Here is a 23,671-nt window from a genome sequence, read left to right as displayed (position 1 = left end):
TCACACATTCAGATATAATTATTATGTCTATCAGTGATAGCTTCATTAGTTTAATTAAAAAGAATTATTGAATTATTTAAGAACATATATAAGACTCATAAACAGAAAAGGTTGGGACTGTGGAAAAATTCCTTGATGAAAAGAAAAAAAATAAGGCATTTTAGGAAATAAAATTATGGATAATCATGCCATCTATGATGTTATTTTGTCAGAAACTGCTATTTCAGGATTGAAAAGGAGACTGAATGGGTCATGTCCCCATGAGCAAAGAAGGGCACACACTTGGGACTTTGTCAACTACAAGGTGCTGCTTCTAATCACTGACCTATCACTTCTTGTATTTAAGAGCAAATATTTCAACTTTGATAAGTTCCCCACATTAAGCTCATATTTCAATATCTTTCTTTTACGTGTATTAAATATGTAATAAATATTTTTATAAATAAAAAATATAAAATGAAAAGTTCATAAAATTATTCATAACAAGTACTTCTTTCAATTTCCATTTCTTATTGCTGAGGCATTAGAAAACACACTGAGGAAATTACACAGATGATAAAAAAATCGTATGATGTTCAAATGGCTCTTGCTTTCTTCTTTTTTATGAACCTGATTTGCAGTGTGTCATTGAAGGTATCCTTTTTGTCTACTGATTTTGTTGGGTCAAAGTAGAAATGTCTGCAAAGCCATCATGAAAAGGGCAACCTGTGGGAAGCACGGGGGCTAATTGTGTCTGTAAAAATCTAAGTACTCTAACATTCTTACTTTCATTTCCTGTGTTGTTTCATTCTTTACCATTCCTATCAAAACGCTGAAAAATATTCCTACTCTTTCACTTCAGCTGGAAGTTAATGTTGTCTCTGTGGGGATATTTATTTTTTACCAATAAGGGTTGTCACAAAATGTTTTATTTCCTTGCAAAATACTCTGAGTGTGCTTGGAAGTAATAACAATGTTCTGATATTTGTTCAGCACCTAAGCAAAGAATAAATTTTGAAATATGTGTTTTGATCTAGGTGATTCATTGGAAAGGAAATCCCATATCAAAGACAATGGCACATATCAAATTTAGAAATCTTACTGCTTCTCTCAGGCCGTAGTAAGGCTTTTGTCTTCTTGTTTTGGCTTCCACTTTCATGAAGGGCCTTGAACCAGTCCCGCAGTCTGTTTGCCACTTCCCTGAACTCCAGGTCACTGCATGCTGAAACAGAAAGAACCAACACAAATCTTGAATAATAACTTAGCATAATGCCAGTGCTAGTTCTCCAATTATCCCAATAAATGAAAAGTAACAATGAGTAAAAAAAGAAATATAACACAATGTTTAAGTATGTTTCAACTTCTTAAAAATGAAAAATACCTGTTTCAAACATAACAAGGTGTAATATGATGAGAACATTTTATTCAATAAAGGAAAATTATTCGCGGAATTCTATTTCCACTCAGTGGAATATAGCACTTGATTGAATGTTCTTATTATTAATATCACATAAATTCAGTTATAATATTTCTGTGCCAAACACATTTGTCACAGTAACATGGTAGATGATCTGGGGAAATAAAAGGTTGAATATTCAAAGTGCATACTTACACATTTATTATTGGCCATAGCTATTATAATTTGTTATGATTTATAAATATGCATTGGCATATTAAATATGTGTAGGAATGATCAATTATAAATATATGCTGTCTCTATTCGGTAAATTCTACATGTATTTTTAAGCATAGAAAAAGAAAAGCTATCTTATTCGACATTAGGAAAGATGGTAAAATATTTAACAAAATGATATAAATTTCTACCTTAAGAATAAGGGGTTAGCAAACTTTGACATTTGGAACTTACATTAATTCCTATTTAAAAAAAAAATTTTAACGTTTTTTTTTATTTATTTTTGAGACAGAGAGAGACAGAGCATGAACAGGGGAGGGGCAGAGAGAGGGAGACACAGAATCTGAAACGGGATCCAGGCTCTGAGCTGTCAGCCCAGAGCCCGACGCGGGGCTCGAACTCACAGACCGCGAGATCATGACCTGAGCTGAAGTCGGACGCTTAACCGACCAAGCCACCCAGGTGCCCCTGCTATTTTTAAAAAAAATACTGTTATCTGCCAATAATTATATTCTTTAGAATAGTCTCTATAATAAAGGGTAGTAGAATGTTATTTATGTTATCTATATGTGCATCTATGTGTATGTGTGTGATTGTGTATGTGAGATATTAATGCCAAAATATGGTATGTCAAATTTAGTCATTTGTTGCCAAAATATTTTGAAAATATATGAAATACTTATTTACATTGTTTAGAGGGCATTGTTACTGTGGGTCTAACTCCTTTGCAATTTCCTGAACTGACAAGCATTCTTTAATAGCACTCTTGTTCGTTTGTTAAAAATAAGTAATTTACATGCTGATTTATAAATATTATATTACATTTACTATAAACTATATACATTATACCACTATGTGTATTATATATAATGGACCATTTGTAATATAATACAAAAAATATAGTATAATATAATGCAATATAATTTAAGACCATTTCTTAGTATTATAGGGAATAAAATTCCAGATTAGTAGGACCTTCCAAGTACCTAGTAGGGTGGCTGATTCATACCAGCAAAGCATTGTGATATTTTAGAACAATGGAGGCAAAAATGAGATCCCACAAGCTGCCAAAGGGAAGAGTAATAAACATTGTCATATACAAGAAACAAGGATTTCAGAATGTCTTAATTTTTCATTAGTGACATTGGCAGTCAGAAAAACAATTGAAAAATTGCTTTGTATTTTAAACTGAGAATCCCATTTCCAGGAAAATCAGGGGAGAGAATAAGCTAGAGAGATCTTCTAATTTACGAGATTAAAAAAAAAATCTTTCTTTAGGAAGCTACTGGAGGATGTGATACGCCAGACAGAGAACCAAGAAAGAGGATGGTCAAGACACAGGAAACAAAAGATTTAAGAGGTGGGGGGCGGGGGAAGGGATTTTTAGGGTAATGGTAGAGTCCCAGAATGCATGTGTTGTGCCAAGTGTAGAGGCAGATGGTAGTAGGTTTGAAAATCCTTGGTCAAGGGCAGAGCAATGTAAAGAATTCACCGCTATCCTTTCATCCGGGGAAAACAGTGAATTATAGTGAATGTCCCAGAAGACATCACTTTACAGATAGGATCTACAATGGCTGAGACTCAGTGATAAGATAGTATATAGTACACTCCTAATATGATTATTTACACTCTAGCCTGGTATCTCTGTTTAACTAAGCATGTAGGCAACAGTCTCCTGCTATAAACTGTTACACTAAAGAAAAAAAAGCCCACTGAAAAAGAAGAATTCTTCTTCATATGCATGTATGCATCACATATCTCTCTGGAAGAATATACAGAAAGTGACCAAGATTAATTATCTCTAGTTAGAGGAACCAGATGAGTACAGGGAAGTGGTGTAAGAGAGTCTTATTTTTACCATTCATATTTTTCCCTTTTGATTTGTGTCTATATAGCTGTATTAATATTCAAATTAAAATTAAAATTTCTGTAAAAATTAATGACCATGAATTAATGCTTTACCTAGCAATTCCTTTTCTTAAAAATTATCATACAGTATACTACATATATACCAACTAACTTAAATTCTACCATATTATTTTACCAGCTCTCTTACAATAGCAAGTGTGTTAACAAAACTGGCAATCAGCAGTGGCCTGGTGAGATTATTCAGGTACATCCATCCAAGGCAGCTTTATAAATCATTAATAATGTTTAGAAGGTCATTATGTACTCCTATAGACCTCAACCACAATATAGCTGTTTTTTTATAAAAACAAAATAAAACAAAACAAAAACATAAGGAAGAAAAGTATATTTAGTATGCTTCCATTTGCATAAAAAGGTAGGAAAAGTGCATTTGTTGATATATGTTTAAAATATCTCTGGAAATACACATAAGAGATTGAAACATTGTCACCTCTGCAATGAGAATTGGATGGTAGGGGCATAGATTGCTGGGAGACATCAATATATGTACATTCATATTTTTAAGAGTTACAGCATAGTAATTCATTACCTACTTTAAGCAAATGAAGATTTAAAGATGAAATTTAGTTCTTTATTTCCTTGGTCTATCTTATGTTTTTTTCTCCCATATTGGACCCAGCAAAGAGCAAAGTTTTTTCTAATAAAATACCTGCTAAAGAATGATTAAGTTTGAACAGATTGGTATATATTTTCTTTTCTTGTGTTTGTAAATATAGCACTTATTATAGCGTTAATAAGGTATTAGTACAGCACTTTAAAAATTTTACCCAAATACGAAACATCATATATATTTATTGTGTATCACACATACCTTAACTCGTTTCTTCCTTTTTTTAAAATTTTTATTTATTTATTTATTTATTTATTTATTTATTTATTTGAGAGAGTGAGAGGGAGCAGGATAGGGGCAGAGAGAGAGAGGGGAGAGAGAGAATCTCAAGCAGGCTCCACACGGTCAATGCAGAGTCCAACATGGGGCTTGAACTCACGAAACAAGAGATCATGACCTGAACCGAAATCAGGAGTCAGATGCTTAACCAACTGAGCCCGCCCAGGTGTCCCTTAGCTTAAATTTCAGTATAAGGTTATGCATATATTGTAATGAAATATTTTAGGACTTAAGAATCCTGCAGTAATAATTATAGTAATAATAAATAATATAATATAAATTATAAAATATAACAATGATAATAGCAGCTAGCACTGCATACTTACTGCTATGATTACATTTATTAACATGTTTAATCCTTATAGAAATTCTATGAAGATTATATTGGTATTGTGTCCATTTAATTGTTAGGAAATTGAGGCATTGAGAGCTGTAGAACTAACTTGCCTGGGGTCAGACAGGTAAGTGGCAGAGCCAAGTTATGAATTCAAAAATATGGAATTCAGTGTCCAAGGTTTAATCCTTATAGCAAACCAATAATAATAACAGCAAGAAAGTAGTATACTCCAACTTAGAAAAACAAGTCAAGCATTTCTTCACTCAAAGCATATACATTTCCATTTCGGGAAGTTATGATTGTAGTGATGTGAGATGATCATCATTGTATAGACATCATATAACATATATGATGTTAGTGAAACTTATTTTTAGAAGACAGTAACACAAAACCTATGTAAATATATCTTCTTGACTTTAAAGGAATCACATGACTTCAAGTCCAATCTTTTTTTAAAATTTTTTTAATGTTTATTTAATTTTAAGAGAGAGAGACAGAGCACGAGTCGGGGAGAAGCAGAGACAGAGAAAGACTAAATCTGAAGCAGGCTCCAGGCTCTGAACCTTTCACACAGAGCCCGATGCGGGGCTCGAACCCATGAGCCGTGAGATCATGACCTGAGCTGAAGTCAGACGCCTGACTGACTGAGCTACCCAGGCGCCCCTAAGTCCAATTTTTAATGCCAAAAAAAAAAAAAAAAAGTCACAGAGGTCTCACTGAACAATAAGCTACAGTTTATGCTACTACATATTCTGGAGTAGTTAACAAGAGTCCCAAATGGAGGCTAGTCAGTAAGGCTTCCCTTTTCTTCCTCTTCCTCTCCTCCTTCTCCTCCTCCTCCTTCTTCTACTTCTTCTTCTTCTTCATATTTTCTTAGAGAGGCTAAGAGCGCCATTATTTTTTATAAGTCATGAGTCAAACTGTCCTTGTCACACACACAAAAAGGAAATGGCTAGTTTAAATAATATATAAATATAGCTTTATTTATAGAATGACATTTCTACTTTACTGGCTACCAAATCTTTGAGGCAGACATGTTCCAACTGAAGCAGGACCAGTCAGATCTCACTGTTGAAGTGTCTAAAAGTTGTCAGTGATTTACTACTGTTGTTTCCCACAAGGAGTCAATTGATGTCTTTTCATATTTTCCAACAGTTCTACTACATGGATTCTCTTTCTAGAGATAATATCTTGCATTTATACAGCATGAAATGCCTTTAATGAGGTTTTACATTTGATTTTACTATCAAGCCTGGATGATTAGGTAACGGATTAAGATAGTTTTTTTACTGCTATGGAAACTGAGATATATAGCCAATAAAGCATATTGACTATTATAGCCAATAAAGCATATTGACTATTATAGCCAATAGTGAACTAAAACAGTACTTGGAACTCACTGATATAATTGTATTTGTAGTCAGGAATAAAAAACAGAATAATAAATCATAATAAATATAGCTTAAACTAAAAATTTTTAACTTTATTTATTTATTTTGGGGGGGTTGTGGGCAGACAGGGAGAGAGAGAATTCCAAAAAGGCTCCACGCTGTCAGTGCAGAGTTCAACATGGGGCTAGATTCCACTAACTACGAGATCATGACTTGAGCTGAAACTAAGAGTCAGATGCTTAACCAACTGAGCCACCCAGGCACCCCTAAACTAAATTTGAATAAGAGAAAAGCTAAGTTTCAATGTAATGTTTTTCAGTTGTGCCAAATTATTAATTAGAGCATGGTATTACATATAAAAAAAACAAGAAGAAAGTTAAGAGATCTTGGAAATTTAAGTTATACATGTATTTATTTGTAGTCACACACATAATCACATATTTAGCAAGACAAAATATTTAATAGAATGGGTGGAGATAAAACCAAAACCAATGCAATAGTGTAAAATAAAAACAATAGAGAGAGATTAAAGAGGAAGAACATAAAAGAAAGAATAGAAGGTATGAAGGATTAGTTCAATATTTGATTTACAGAAGTTATTTAAAGAGAAAACAGAATTTGAAATTGAGAAAATCATTTTAAAATATAGAAAATACTTCCTATAACAGAAAGAGAGAAGTTTTCAGAGAAAGGGGGACTGCTGAGCTCTTAGGTGAATAAATTAAACATACACATATATAAACACCAAGACATCTTTTAAAATTTAGAATATGAAATATAAAAAAAGATTATAAGAGCTTTCAAAAGAAAACAAAAATAAATAAACAAAAAGCAAGCAAAAGGTTATTACCACAGGCCAAGAATCAGTATCCCCAAAATCATTAGCAATAATGGATTATAGGCAAATGTGAAACAAGCCTTCAAAGTTCTAAAGACAATGGATTTTAATGTAGTATCTCATATCTGTTATTAGTAAGAAAATAGGACATAATAAAGGCATTTTCAGATATGCAAGAACTCAGGGATTTTTGCATCCCATGCCACCATGAGAATGGGCCTCAGCAACATGAGAGGACATTGAGAAAAGGACATGAGGTTCACAAAAGAGGCACTCCACTCAAGAAAAACTTAGAAGCATATTACTGTAACTACTTGCATAGTGCATCTAAAGATAGAACAGAGCTGATGGACAGTGAGAGGGACAGTGTGATTTGACAGAAGAGTCTCTAATTGACAACTTGTGAAAAGTTATCATAGTCATGACACAGGCAGTTGGGATGTAAAATGGCAGACCACATTTAAAATTGATGCTAGTAATATTCTCCCTTGAGATAGAAAAAGAATGCATTATTATCCTATATATCCTACCATAAATTATCACTTGCAGTGAACAATATTTACATCATCACGATGCTGTAAAAATTGCTGATATGCAAATTGACTCTTATAAAGAATTTACAGAAGACTTAACAATTGTTAGAGAAATTAATTCAAGTGATATCAACTTTGGCAATGAATACTCCAATGCTAGACACCAGAGAGAGTGAGGTGGGAATGAAGACACAGAAAGGGAGGCACAGTAATGCTAATGTCCTCGTTTTACAACATGAGGAGACAAGACGTTCCCATAGAATTGGAAACAGGTGGTTAAATGTTTTTGGTTTTTTGCTAATATTTTTTTCTGTTTAAATTGTAATCAGTGGAACACTAGGAATAGTCACGTAATTATTTTGGAAAGTAGGAGGGAAATGAAATATATTCTCATTTATCAAAGCAGAGAACCTAAAGGTAATGTTTGAAGTTGATAAATAGCCATTTCCCAAATGAGCTAATCACCAGATGGGGAAAACCAGCAAGGCTTAAAAACGGTTAGCTCTATGACCCAGGGGTGGGGATGAGAAGTAGGGCAGGAAGTTGATTGTTGACTTTCATTATAATCCCTTCCATACCTTTTGCCTTTTTAACCAGTAAGAGAGGGTCCCTCCCCTTCCTGCATTGTCTCTCTCCTTCATGGAAACTGCTGGGCAATACTAAATGCATATTGTGGGCATAAGAGCTGAAGGGGGACAATTAACATTTATCAATCATACTTATTAAATCAAACACTGAGGTATTAGTTTCCTTTATAACACCTGTTAGGTTAGAGGATTTGTTGCCTCATTTCAAATCATAGTTATTTGGTGGCAAAGCCGGTACTTCTAATTCAGAACAATTTCTATGATGTCCAACAAGCATCTCTTCTCTGCCAATAAACAATAGAAGATATCAGTGGCAGATCTACTCAAGGATACTGTGCATTCAACATTTTAGGTTTCTGACATTACCAGAGAAAATCACATTTAGTGAGTATTGATGGAAAGATATTCAGAACATTTCAGTGCCTTCCAGAAGTCCAAGACATTTTCCTTTTGGAGGCCCTAACCAGCAGCATACATTAAAAATAATATTTTAGTTATGAAGTCTTTGCAAATATTTTTATAATTTTGCAGGTTGATTTTCTTTTGCCAACAATGAACTCATTTAATTTAAACTTGGCAATGATTTATCTGAAAGCATTGGGCAAAGTAAGAATTCTTGCCAAATTAAAAACCACATACTTCCTGAAATTTAATTGTATTTTATAACTGTAAAATTTTAAATTTTATAAATGTAAAAATTTAAATTTTATAAATGTAAAATTTTAAATTTTATAACTGTAAAATTTTAAATTTTATAACTGTAAAATTTTAAATTTTATAAATGTAAAATTTTAAATTTATAAATATAAAATTTAAAACTTAATGAGGTTGACATGTTTATAATTATTCAACATTTTAGTTTTCATTATTCATTTTTCTTTTCATTTTGTATTTTAGGGACAATAAATATTTTCTCAAGTCTCAAACACTTTCTATCTTTCTTTTTTTCTTTTTTTTTCCCAAACACGTTCATAGGCTCTTACATTTTTGTAGGTACCACACTCTGACTTTTACAAAAAAAAAATGCTAAAGTGCTCTTGATATGCTTACGCTGTGATATACTTATGTAATTAGTCAGGTCATCATTTATAAAGAAAGAATAATGGTGCCTGTCACTATGAGCTGTTGTTCATGGAAACACTGTTATGTAATAAGAATCTCAGATCTACATACAGACTTGCAGGCAGAGAGGAGGCGCTGGGAGGATTCAGATTGGTAGTGAAGTCCACACTGCAATTGTGTTCTAACTCCCAGAGAATGTTATCAGTTTTGTTCCAATTGTAGGTTTAGCAAACTGATTGTTATCTGTCTCTATTAGGCTTGACTCATTATGCTTTAAACAATCGCTCTCAGTCATCATTCATTCTTGCTAAATATTAAAAAATAATCATGGAGCGCCTGGGTGGCTCAGTCGGTTAAGCGTCCGGCTTCGGCTCAGGTCATGATCTCGCAGTCCGTGAGTTCAAGCCCCGCATCGGGCTCTGTGCTGACAGCTCAGATCCTGGAGCCTGTTTCAGATTCTGTGTCTCCCTCTCTCTCTGACCCTCTCCCATTCATGTTCTCTCTCTGTCTCAAAAATAAATAAACATTAAAATATATATACATAAAAAAACTAAAAAAATAAAAAATAATCACAAAAGGACTCAAACATATTTGGTACCTTCCCCCACCCCCACCCTCTCACACTGTGTGCTTTTGGTTAAGAAGAGATTTTCCTAAGTCTCTGATATTCTACGGAGTGAAGAAATGATACACCACCACACTTACTGCTGGTAAATAAAATGATTTGCCATCGCCCCTTCCAAACATTTGAAAGTGTAAGTGATTCTAATCATCTCCTTGATGGCACTAGGTTGAAGTGTGAATGTGAATGTGGTACTGTGAACACTGCAGAAACAATTATTCTAAAGGGAAAAGGATCTAAGTTTGACTTGAGCTGAATATTTCCTTATAAGACCAGGTCTACTTCACAAAGAAAAGTCCAGCCAACATCATGACCGATGTCTCTCAACATCAACTCCCGTACTCCCATACCATAGGCCATGGTGTCTTGAAGATGTGAAAGAGATTATGTAAGAGAAAAGGCTCCAAAGTGCATAATGTTTAAAGCCTATGAAAGTGTTTGAGCTTGAGAAAATATTTATTGGCCCTAAAATACAAAATGAAAAGAAAAATGGATAATGGAAACTAAATGCTTAAAGAAGAGTAGGGGGAGTTTACTTCTTGTTGAACTCCACGTTTAATTATTTGAGTATGGATAATCTATCCTTGAATTATCCTTGTTTTTTATATCTAGCTGTGCCAGCACATAAAGACATAATTAATAAATATTTGATGAATAAATGACACAGATTTCCACATTTCTGAATGGTTTTATCACAAAACCTTGTATATTTGCTTTATTTGATCTTTTTTTTTTCAATCCACATTCAGACAAAGATGACTTCAAATATGTAAATAAAATGAAATTGCATAACTTTGAAAAGTCTTTCAGCGTTTGTGTGTGTGCATGACATATAGCTTATATCCTTTCAGAATCTCCATCATCTTTTTCTGGGTTCCAGTCACCCTTCATAATGGCTGTTTCATGCTAGATTTGAAAAGCCATTTATGAACTATCTAGTTGCTAGAGAATTTAGACTCTAGTTCATATTATGTGATGATGAAAACATTTTTATTTTTTACTTTTTTATAAAGTAATTTTTACAGCAGCATGAAAAATCCATTTTTGATTACCAAAGTAAGAGATGCCAATTTTGTAAACATATACATTTTATAATGTATCTTAATAAGAATAAACATAAAGCCATATATTTAACACCACCACCAATAGGTAGTCAATGTTGCAATATTTACTTTGCTTATCTGCTATGTAAATTTTGCATAGCTTGGACCATGTCAGAAAAATAATTTGAAATCTTACTCGTTTGTATTACATATAAAATGATAGTTTTGTTAGGTTATTAAAACATCTGACAGCAAAATATATGGTAGATGCAAAAAGTCCATTATATGAATATATAACTTGTTTAAAATTCCCACAAATAAATTTTGTATGTAAGGAATACAATATTCTAATTTGTGTGCATATAAAAAAAAGAGGATAAACTTTTATTTAATAAATTATTGCCATCTTTTCTTATTTCCTTTAAAAAAATGTTAGAAATGGAGTTACTGGGTCATAGAATATGGATATTTAATGGCTTTTGGTACATACAGACTACTTATTTCTGTAAAACACAAACTTAGCCTCACAAAACACTGTAAACATTTAAAATGTGCACTGTTTTAGTATTAATTAATTTATTTATATTTTAATTTTTGAGAAACGAAGTAGTATAGATATGTAGTGATTTACACAAACTTAATGAAGGTTGGAAAAGTTCTCCAGCACAAAAATGGCTTGAGTTAACATACTTATCTAGGACAATCTAACTCAAATGAATATAGCATGCATAGTCTATAGAAGAACTTACATCACACAGTGAACGAAAAGATAGAAGATCCCTGAATACCTCCCAGGAATATGTTCATTAAGCTTCAAAGTAAATGGCAGTTTCTACATTCTGTTCAATTGTTAATTATGTTTTTAACCTGAAGTCTTATCAGAAAGCTATTCTGAAGACAGAATGTAAAAATATGTGCATTACTGCCTCCAGGGAGACAATACATACAGGAAACACAAAGAGCATCTAAATTAGAGGGGTGCCTGGGTGGCTCAGTCGGTTAAATGCCCAACTTTGGCTCAAGTCATGATCTCATGATTCATGAGTTCGAGTCCTGCTTCAGGCTCTGTGCTGATAGCTCTGAGCGTAGAGCATGCTTTGGATTCTATGTCTCCTTTTCTACCTGCCCCTCTCCCATTTGCACGCTCTGTCTCTGTCTCTCTCTCTCTCAAAAATAAACATTAAAAATTTTTAAAAGGACGTCTAAATTAGAGAAAATATAAGTTAGAGAAAAAGAGAACATGTCCTGGCTAATAAGTAAATGATGCTGGACACCTTGCAGGTGTTTTAGAATGTTTTATTCAAGAATCAATAGTTCAAAACCGTATGAGAAAATTTAAAAGCAGAGAGACTGAAGATGTTAGAGAAAGAAAGGACAAGAATAGCAGAAAAAGATCAGCATGTCTCTGACATTTTGAAAAAAAGGAGGATGCCTCATCAAAGGAAATCTGGAACCTTTGCCTTAAATAAAGAGGAACTGAAATTTAAAAGAGAACATATATGTAAATAGAAACGTACACATATACACACAAATGCCTAATTATAGAATAGAATGCAGATAAGTCACATTTAGAGCAGGGTCCAATTTTAAATTATGCCTTCATTAAAAAGCTCAGTTAAAATTTCCTCCAAGCACCGTCACAGAGAGACAGAAGGATTAGGGGCAATCCTCTTAGACAAAAGTAAAAAATCAGGTAAGTTGCCCTCCAAATCCTCTCTGACAAACACAAACATACACAAGCACCCACCCATATACATCTTAGAGAATGATTCCTTACCAAGGATTATTTCAGTCTGTGTGAGGGGTGCGTTAAAGCCCTACTGAAATTTGTAAGTGATAAATTACAAAAGGGAAACCATGAGTCTTCAACATTGTGATAAATCACACAGTTTTATTAAAACATGAGCTACAATTTCCATAGCCATTAAAGAATATTGATGTCCACAAGTGTATGTGAAACTTTCTGATTCATAAATAATCTTCTTTTTAAGAAGTAGCCTAAGGATTGAGGTGTTTTATTCTGAGAGGCATTCTGTTCAGACATTAGAGGGCACATATTGAATGGATGAGTCTCCAAGCAGGCATTTGGGCAGTAGTAATACATGATTCATTACCTGCTGACAGTCAGTGGCATTTAGGGTTATAAAAAGGGCTCTCTGAATAGCAGGAGCAACAAGGGACAGGATCAAGCAACGCAGTAGCATTCTAGGCAGACGTCTTAAAGATGACAAACTTTGTTGGAATATTTAATGTCCTATACAACATGGATAAATCCATTTCTGTTAGGCGAGGAGGAGAATAAATATCAAGTTGTGTCAACGCTTTTGAAACTAAAGCATTTGAACCAATGTATTTGAGACTTCAAATATCTGCTGATAGTTTCTATTTTTTAGCTGATAGTTTCTATTAACGGAACATTACATCAATGCATGAACTGATCTTTGATATTTAATAATAATATAACCAAAAGGCTATTTTTATTCCATGACAGGAGTTATTAATTTATATTTCTGGAGGGAGCAGTGAGATATTTATGTCACTCATCTAAATATATAAAGAATTATTTCTATTCTTTTATTAAATGCAGATTAACTGAAGAGTTCATCAGAGTGAAAAAGCCTTAACTAACTTTGATAACTATCCCATATTTATTTGGAAATCACAGACCATGAAGTATTCTATAAAACTGAAGGGAAAATGGGTTTCACTAGCAGCTTCTGTGGGATGAGGGAGTTTTAAGATTATTCTCACTGGTGAAGGGTGGTTACAGCACCCCGCTGTTATCTTCTGTTGGATTTAGGACTCCATCAGATCATATGACTTAAAGAAAATGCTTAGTAGGTATACTGGTTTTCCAGGGCTGCTATAACAAAATGTTATAGACTGGGTGGCTTAAACAACATAAATTTATTTTCTCACAGTTTTGGATGACAGAATCCAAATCAAGGTGTTGACAGATTTGGTTCCTTCTAACAGAAGGCATCTCTCCTTGGCTTGCAGATGGCTGCCTTCTCACTGCGTCCCCACATGGTCATCCCTCAGTCTGTGCAAACTGTGTCTTCATCTTCTCTTCTTATAAGGACATTGGTCACATAGGATCAGGACCTACCAATCTGACTTTATTTCGCCTTAATCAGCTCTTTAAAGACTCTATCTCCAAATACAGTCATATTCTCAGGAACTGGGAATTAGGACTGCTACATTCATGAATTCTGAGGGACACAATTCAGATTGTAATAGCAGACATGCATTGAGCTGCTGGCACATTATCACAGTGCCACAGAAAATAATTCAAATACCGAAAACTCCCACGGTGGAGGTTAAAAAGCTCTTCTCAAATATATGTTTACCAGTATATTCAAAATCTCTCTACAGTTCTGCATTTAAAAGTATCACTCACAATTGTATATTGAAGAAAGCGGTAAGAAAAGAGAGCATACATTCCCCATTTGTTTCCAAATTGATTTCTAATCACTGCCAGCATGAGAAAAATACACTGATTAAACAGTGTATTCTACTACAGCGCTTTCCCCATGCCTCACAGATCACATTTTTTGTTACATTTCGTTTCATGGAAAAGGATTCCATAGTGAAAAGAGTTAAACACAGAGCTGCAAAAATTTTAAATATATTTATTTTCTGCATAATTTATCAAGAATTTGATTATTCTCTGGGGCCTCGGGGTGGCTCAGTCGGTTAAGCATAAGACTTAGGCTCAGGTCATGATGTTGCAGTTTCTGAGTTCGAGCTTCACATTGGGTTCATTGCTGTCAGCCTGTCAGCACAGAGCCTGCTTCAGATCCTCTGCCCCTCTCTCTCTACCTCTCCCCCACTTGCACTCTTCCCAAAAATAATTAAATATTTTTTAAAAAAGAATTTGCTTGTGCTCTCAACCAGCATGTATCTCTAAGAGTGATAAAATGCATTGCACTACCAAACATTTATTTATTTACTTTACCAGAGCCATATTTTCTTCTGGGCAAAAATGTTCTATGAAGATATATATCTAAATAGATACAGATAGATAGAGATAGAGCTAGAGCTAGAGATAGAGATAGAGACAGAGATATACAAATACATATACATAGAGATATACATAGATGTAAATATAGATATAGATAATAAAAGGTAAATAGAATTATATCTATCTTATCTTTTACATGAATGCCTAATCTTCTGCAAGGCACAATTAATAAATATGATAATAAATTGGACTTCAAAAATTATTGGTGGGATAGATGGATGGATAATTAGGTACATAAATGGAAGCTATTGCGCTATTCCATTTTTGTTAATTTTCTTTGAGATTCGTCTTTTGTAGGTCTGGAAATTTTGAGTATTCATAAAATATATTTCACAGTACATATATTTTGGAAACATAATATTACATTATGCTGGGTTTTCTTTCCTTTTGGATGATAATTTATGTTCACATATAGATCTACAAAGAGTAAAAACAATAGTGCTATCTGATTTGATAGATGAGGTGAGGTAATGCAGATCCATTCATATTATTATTTTATCTGATAGACTAATGGATTAATCTTTAATGGCAAAGATAGACATTAAAGGTTGTAGAAGGTTAGACAGTAATCAAAAAATGCATATTTAAACAGATGAATTCCATTTAGGAACCTGCCAAGAACTGCTTTTACTCTTGCATAATATTAATAGAAGGCATGCCTGCTATTACAATCAATTCTAGTAGCCATTAAGAGAATTACTGTAGGGTAAAAGTGAAGTCATAACCACAGAGGTTGGTATACTCAGCAATCATCTGAAATAATAAAAACTAGCGGGCTTAGCAAGAGCAACATATATAAATATGAAACAAGTGGAAGAATTTTTAAGTTTACAAAACCCTACATGTTTCAGAAAATCCCTTACAATAAACACTATTTAAATGGTGTAACCAATTTTCTTTTACGTATAGCAAAAGATATCATCTAATACTGAATTAGGATGCAATTGCTGTTCGTAGGAAAGCACAATAAAACATTAATATATCTGTACTCCCTATCCTGGATTCAAAGGTAATTGAGACTTGTAGAAAAGTAGTGTTATTTAAAAGTAATGTTGATAAAAATGGTTAAATAATGCAATATTGTTAGCATGTATGTATATTTTTCTTAACTACTATCTTATATCTATTTAAATAGTATGTATATAAGAAATATGGAACAGTTAAATGTATTTAACTTCAATATAATTGGAATCCACAAATTAGAAAATGTCCTTATATAAATGTCTTAAAGTAAATTGTAAGTCTCCAGCCTTTGTTGTGACCTCAATATTAAATAACTTAAATCTTTTGATTATCAGCACTGTGTAATGCTACACATTTGAAAGCTTCTTTTTTGCATTTTGCCATAAGTGAATAATTTTGTTTCAAAAAGGTCATCTCCTTGGAGATTGTTTATTTCTTAGGCACTTTACCCATAATTGAGAGGAGTTTCCACCAGATGGAGGATGATGCTTCTATTTTGCATGCAAATGAGCTAAATTATACAATGGTGAAACTGAAAGGCTATTTGCATGACTTTCAAAGAAATATTTCTGATAAAATAAAATATTATTTTAAAAACCTTAAACACCATTAATCCTATTTGTATCAAATATATGACTGTATCAGGTATGAAAAATTTTATTAAAATTTAAAAATATATGATTATTTGGATTATCAGCATCTTTTATTATTATTTATTTCTCTCAAAGTATACATTACTACGATTGTTTCAAATGCTTGCAACACTAACTAAAGCAAGTTTTAGTAGTATATCTATATCAGATTTGAAAATTAATGAGAATCCAGCCATGTGCCAGACCAAGCATCTGTACTTCATTGTTGAGTGTTTCAAATAATAAACAACTTATTGTAGGTGACACCAGTTCCTTGGAGAATGGAAGGAAGTCACAAAACTCTCAAGGTGCTTCATGACTAGCCACAGGATTGTGATTATGCATAACAACTGAAAGGAGGGGTGCCTAGGTGGCTCACTCGGTTAAGCATCCAACTCCGGCTCAGGTCATGATCTCATGGTTTGGAGGTTCGAGCCCTGCGTGGGGCTCTGTGCTGACAGCTCAGAGCCTGGAGCCTGCTTCAGATTCTGTGTCTCCCACTCTCTCTCTCTGCCCCTCCCCGGCTTCTACTCTCTCTCTCTCTCCAAAATAAGCAGACATTAAAAATTAAAAAAAAAAAAAAACTGAAAGGAAATCATGGCTGATGGATTCTTGAGGTAAGATGGGTCATACTGTCATCTTCATTATTGGGGTTTCTTGCCTGTTCCAGGTACAGAGTGATTGTAGAAGAAGTCATGCCTGGAGTTATGAGAGCTCCATCATGCTACTGCTATGAATGTTGTATTGTGCCTGCCCTGTGCCCTTTATTAAAGCAAAGTAAACATATAATAAATTGAACCTATTGGTCTCATTAATTTGAACATCACTGTGAACTCAGGACTACTGAGGCTAGAAAGCAGAGTGAACACTGTACTTAACAATATAGTTTGATTACACTTGCATTTCTGTTAGTTTCGTTTCCCAATACTACAGTTTGAGTAGGACATATAACATGAAAAAAAATTAAAAATTAATGATCATCTATTTCAACTGTTACATTCACCAAATGAGAAGGAAAAAAGTTCTTGGTATCTGTATTCCTTCCCAGAAGGTATATATATACTTTCTAACTCTTGATCCCAGACAGCATTTGAGTTTTATAATATTTCCTTTGTTCTAAAATTTTCTTTCCATGAAAGTTGATAGGATTTTCTTAAGATGTTCTCTTACCTCTATTTGCAGTTCAATTCCTACCTATTGCAATTCAATAGTCTTGAATTGTAACTGCTGGCAACTCAGGACCATTCCTTCCTTCTATATTTTCTAGCGTGTAGCAAGACTTTGAACTGCATTTCCAGAATCCCTACCAGCATGCTTCCATACTAGCTTCCACTCAGCCAAGACTCACACTATATTTGGAATTCAGAAAAGGAACGGTAATGGTATTTTTATTCCTCTAGTAGGAGCAAGCCAACTTAAGAGCTGATACATGTGAGGTTTCCCAGCTGCCCTTCTGAATTTTCTCTTCCTAAAAATCATACTCACCTCTAGTTTATTTTGGTACCCACCATCTCACTACCTGCTAGCTAGAAAACACAAATCTAGTATCTGCCTTCTTTGACTTTTATTTCTCCAACACTTTCAGTGATATGGCAATATATCATATTACCTTAAAATACCTAGAGTGGTTCAAGTATTTCTTTTTTTTTTTTAATTTTTTAACATTTATTCATTTTTGAGAGAGAGGGAGAGACAGAGCATGAGGGGGGAACGGGCAGAGAGAAGGAGACACAGAATCTGAAACAGGCTCCAGGCTCTGAGCTGTCAGCACAGAGCCCGCCGCAGGGCTCGAACTCACAAACTACGAGATCCTGACCTGAGTCGAAGTTGGACGCTCAACAGACTGAGCCACCCAGGCGCCCCTCTTTTTTTTTTAAATGTTTATTTATTTGAGAGAGAGAGACAGAGAGAGACAGAGAGAGAGACACACAGAGAGAGAGAGAGAAGGCACGAGTGGGGGAGGGGCAAAGACAGAGAGGGAGACACAGAGTCTGAAACAGGCTCTGGGCTCTGAGCTGTCAGCACAGAGCCCAACATGGGGCTCGAACTCGGGAATGGTGAGATCATGACCTGAGCTGAAGTCGACCGCTAAACCGACTGAGCCACCCAGGCGCCCCTAGGTTCAAGTATTTCTAACTGAGCCTGTCTATAAAGTCCTCATGTACAGACAGGGGCAAAATGGGTTCCCTTGGGACTAAGAGTATTTCTGTTTGGCAACATGAAAATCTCATTATTTCTCAAATAGAACAAAGTCATTTTGTTCTCACTTTAACATAAGAATCAGTACAACAGACTATTGATTTCAATGACCTTTTTAACAAATATCTGGTATTAGTAAATAGATATAAATTTGCTTTGATACAGCCTGCGAGTTTAAAAAACTAGAGCGACAAGAAAACATGGGAATTGAAATGCATTTAGATGAAGTATAATAAAGTTCATAGAGGAATTTTGTTACACATCCCTCATTTATGATGACCTTCAATAGTGAACGATAAATGGATGAACATCAGTAGGCTGCTGTGCCTGGGAAGAAATGTGTACTTTTTCTTTCTCTCATTCTTTGCCTGCCTGACCTCCCCCCCTCCCTTTCCTCTTTCTTTCCATCTTTTGATCCTTTCACTACTCTTAGGCGAGCTAATATAAGATGTCATTATGGACAACTGATCGGAAAAAAATGAAGATCTTTTGTTAAACAGATTATATACCGTAGTGCCACTTCCTTTTGCTGCATAAGCAATCCTGTAACAGAAAAGAGTTAGGGGTCCTCAGAAAAAGAGAGAGGAGATACAGATTCTTGACACAAGAGAAGTCATTTTAGGCTCCCAGCTATTTTCTGTGACCTATGCCCTACCTGCTCCAGCACACTTCTTGCAGAACTTCCTAGGAGGTGTCAGAACTACAAAGAAATGCAAAAACCTCAGTAGTTAAGGATTCTAAGGGAACAAAGGGAATGAAAAAGCTAACAATCTCTACCAGGCCTGGAAACAGCCTAACCAAATCAGAGACAATAAATCAGTAGTAAAACTCACAGGGCTGTCTGGAAAGTCAGCAAGACCCTTCACTCCTTGCCAGAGATAGGGAGCCCAAGACCCCACCCAGTTTATACTGGCTCTGGAGCAAGCCCTTAGCCCCTCCCCCTGGTCTGTCCATTACCTCTACTCACTATGCTTAAATCTCCACCCAAGGGAGAATGCAAACTTCATCAACATAACATAAGACATATGTTTGACACATTTTCTAAGTCCACATGCCTGCTGCAACCTTATATCTACCTTTACATGTGACAACAAAACTCCCTTCTGAATATTCATCCAAACTCTGAATAAAAGGAACACACTCACCCCCACTCAGGGAGTCATGGATTGGAAATCATTCCCATGATCTTCTTATTTACTGCAAATCGCGTTTCTTTTGGGTGACAACTGCCCGTGTTGTAGTCCATACCTATAACTCACCAACAGGCGAACTCGTGTGAGTTTGGTTACAACTATAATTAACTTCATCTTCTTTTTAGCTTCTTATTCTTAATCTAGTCACTTTAGACATTCTCCTGTGTTCAGTGTTCATTCTACTCTGGCTAATATGAGAACAAAGATAATAAAGAATTTCAAGTGCATTTTGAGAGATATTTATGGTTATTACTTTAACTATGGGCCAATGTGGAGGGGTGTTGAAAGGGAATATGCTTTGAGTCAGAGAGTTAAGGTTCCAATCCCGCTTTCATTTTAGGCAAAGTATTCTCTGGGGTTTATGCTATTGCTTACTCTTAAAATAGAGCGAATAGCATTATCTCACTTGGTTGATGTAATGAACAATTGACAGAATTTGTGACTAAGAGAAAAGCAGCCCCCAAGAACTGACGATGGCCGGGCACTAATGTTCCTAAGAGTTGGTGTGGCCTTATAACTAAGGTGTGTTCTTTCATAGAACAGAACACCACCAGACAAGGACACTCTGTGACCATGACCATGCAAGATAAAAAGTGAGACTACTTCTATAACCATGTCTGAGCACAGACAAAAACAAATATCTCCCCATACTACAAAATTGGCCAAATACCCCACTGTCTCTGCCTTTCGTAATATGGAGAACGGCCACAGTTTTATCAATTACAACTTTAGTTTTACTTCCTTCCTCTCATTTTGTTGATAACAATTATAAAGCAAACAAACATGGGATTATGTTCTCTTCCCTCAGTATCTAATCGAGAGCCAAGTCCCAGTTTTCAGAATACTTTCTAAAACCATTTAACACAAGTCCAAAACTGCATTCTCCTTTATTGCAATGAGCCAAAGAACCTACTTTTTTGACTAACCGTGTGCGCTTGACAGTCTTTTGATAGAGGGAACTGACATTGGGATAAAGCTTATAAAACATGGTAATGTATCATTAATGTTAGTTTCATTCAATTTCTCTTCACATTTCAGTCAAGTATATGTGTTGAATGGTTCTTGTTGAGATACTAGGCAAATATTCTCTTCTGCCAGCAATATCATGGAGATATTAATAGAACTTGTGAATGTGTGTATGTATTGGGGCGGGGTACTTCTCATAGCCATGAAATAGATTTAAGACATTTTAGAGATTTAAATGACAAATCGGGATCCTTATATTTACAATCCAAACTATGAAAATAATCACATGCCCACTGATGATTTCATAATTTATAAAATTATATAATTTTATGATTTTATATAAAGCTTCATAGTATCTAACTTTTTAGAAGTATTTCCACATATGATTCTTGTTTTCTTCAGTTACTTGGTCCAATGCAGTTCATGTAAATTTTTAAAGGTTTGTCATTTTCCATAAAAACTCACCTAGGATTTTGACTAGCGTATCATTTATTTCAAAGATCAATTTTTTTTTAATGTTAATTCCAGTATACTCAACATACAGTGTTACATTCGTTTCAGGTGTACAAAATAATGATTCAACACTTCCATATATTACGCAGTGCTCATCATGATAAGTGTCCTCTTAATCCCTTTCATCTATTTAGCCCATCCCTTGTACCCACTTGCCTTTTGGTAACCATCTGCTTGTTCTCTATAGTTAAGAGTCTGGTTTTTATTGGTGTCCTTTTTTCTTTGTTTGTTGTTTTGTTTCCAAAGATCCATTTTGATGCTTCCTATTTGTAGACAGAGAATGTACCCCTACTTATTTCAGTTTTTCTTACTTTCAGTATTTTATGGTTTTTCTGCAGCGGTCTTATACATTTTTAATAAAATTCACTTCTAGGTATCTGATATTTCTCGATACCATTTAAGTGATAACACCTAAACTTTTATTTTCCTTTTATTTCTTATAAATAAAAATAAAATTAGCTTTGAAATTATATAAGCAGTCTTTCTCAAATTCAATTATTCATTTAAAAGATGTCTTGCAGATTCCTTTGCATTTTCAATACATATTCACATTGTCTGTGAAGAAAAGAAGTTTAACTTCTTCCATTCTTATTATTCCTTTTATTTAACTGTGTGGAATTACTGTACTTCTAAGATAGTTGGATCAAATATTGAATGTATGTCATTATAACACATCCTTGCCGGTATCCATTCTAAAAAATAATGTGTTTAATATTTTACCATTAATAATATTTGCGATAGACCTTTTTATAGAAAAGCCCTATCAGATTAAGGAAGTTTTTTTTTTTAATTTTATCACTAATTTATAAAAATTTTTTGTCATAAGTGGACGTTGAAATTGAATAATTTTATTTTATTTTTTATTAAATAATTTTAAGCATGTGATTTTAATTTTTTTATTGTTATTAACAAAACTGATTTAGGCATTTTATAATTACGGCCATGAATGAGAAGAACCTATTAATTTCCTCATCATGCTTTTTATCAAGGTATTGTTGGACACATAAACTGGGGAGTGCTACTTTCTTTTTCCTTTTATCCAAAAGTGGATAAATAAAGTAAGTAGTATTTTTATTTTTCCCTATATATCAGGGTTTAGATTTTATTTTGATTGGATTATTTAAATTTCCCTTCTCTTCTTTTGTCAATTTAAGTAAGAGGTTTTTTTTTCATTGTTATTGTTGTTGTTGCTTCAGTATTTGTCCACTTCAGCTTATTTAACAATATTCAAATGTATTAACTGAAAAACGTTCACTTCATTTTATTTTTAATTTGTGTTGGCTGATATAAAGTCTCTTCTTTTATTCATGATATTTACCTATGCATTCACTCTGTTTCCCTTTCAGATTATCATTTGTTTTAGTATTAACAAATACCCAACTTTTGCAATCTCCTCAATTTTTTTAAATTTTATGTTATATTCATTTATGTGCATCTTTATTATTTCCTCCTTATTCGTTTGGTTTAATGTGCTCTTGTAACTTCTTGAGATAGATGGTTGATTATTGATAATTCTCATTTTCTTCTTGTTTGATATATATATCTCAAGTTAAAGATTTCTTTCTAAGAACTGACTTAACTTCATCCCATAAGCTATAATATTTACTGTTTTTATTATCATCTAGTTTTGTAACATTTTACTACTATTGTGATTTCTTCTCTGATCTGTACACTATGTGGCAGTAAAGGTATTTTTTTAATGCTTAAACATGTAAGGAATTTTAATATAATCCTACATATTGATTTCTAACTAAATTGTACCATGATTGGAGAGCATAGGATGATTCGGGGAGGACTGTGGTGGAGTTAGTTGTGTCGAATGCTACAAAGAGATTTATAAGGTAAGAGATTTGTGATTATTAAATTTAGTAATATGGGGTGTAATACTGAGTTTGAAACAGCTATCCCAAAGCAATGACTGGAAAGAGCTACTGACATTTACAACATTCTAACCTTACTAAGAGTAATACAATTATCTACGTTTTGGTCAAAATTCCATATCATATTTCAAGTCAAACCAAAACTTAAAAAAAAAAAAACCAGTTCAAAGGATCGCTGCATTTTTCTGATCACTGCGTGAAGGAAACAGAAATTTAGAAAAATGTTTTATATTATCATTTCAATAGAGACTTCCCAGATCAGGTAATAAAATTATCTAGTACTAATTTTATTAAAATTGCACAAAGACAACAAGCCATAGTCAACTTTCTAAATTAAAGATCTGTGTTATCTTTTGATATTTTTAAAAATATTTAATCAGAACATTTTAAAAGATCCAGAAATGACCATTTCATAACATTCATTAATTAAATTTCCCAACAATATGGTGTTTTCCCAT

At 33.8% G+C, this 23,671-nt stretch overlaps 1 protein-coding gene across 3 annotated transcripts in view; it reads right to left on the bottom strand.

Moving 5' to 3' along the window:
* Window positions 1-23,671, bottom strand: part of SPOCK3 (SPARC (osteonectin), cwcv and kazal like domains proteoglycan 3) — a 478,289-nt gene that overhangs the window by 44,045 nt on the left and 410,573 nt on the right. For all 3 annotated transcript variants that reach the window (XM_053901147.1, XM_019441052.2, XM_053901146.1), the window contains exon 7: window positions 1,082-1,201. In XM_053901147.1, coding sequence (XP_053757122.1) covers window positions 1,082-1,201 — 120 coding nt within the window. The remainder of the gene's footprint in view (window positions 1-1,081; window positions 1,202-23,671) is intronic.

This window comes from Panthera pardus, unplaced genomic scaffold (assembly GCF_024362965.1).
Source record: "Panthera pardus isolate Hobbes unplaced genomic scaffold, ASM2436296v1 HiC_scaffold_13, whole genome shotgun sequence".
NCBI classification, from domain to species: domain Eukaryota; kingdom Metazoa; phylum Chordata; class Mammalia; order Carnivora; family Felidae; genus Panthera; species Panthera pardus.
Note: the sequence above shows the minus strand (reverse complement) of the source record. Positions and strands in the feature narration are given on the sequence as shown.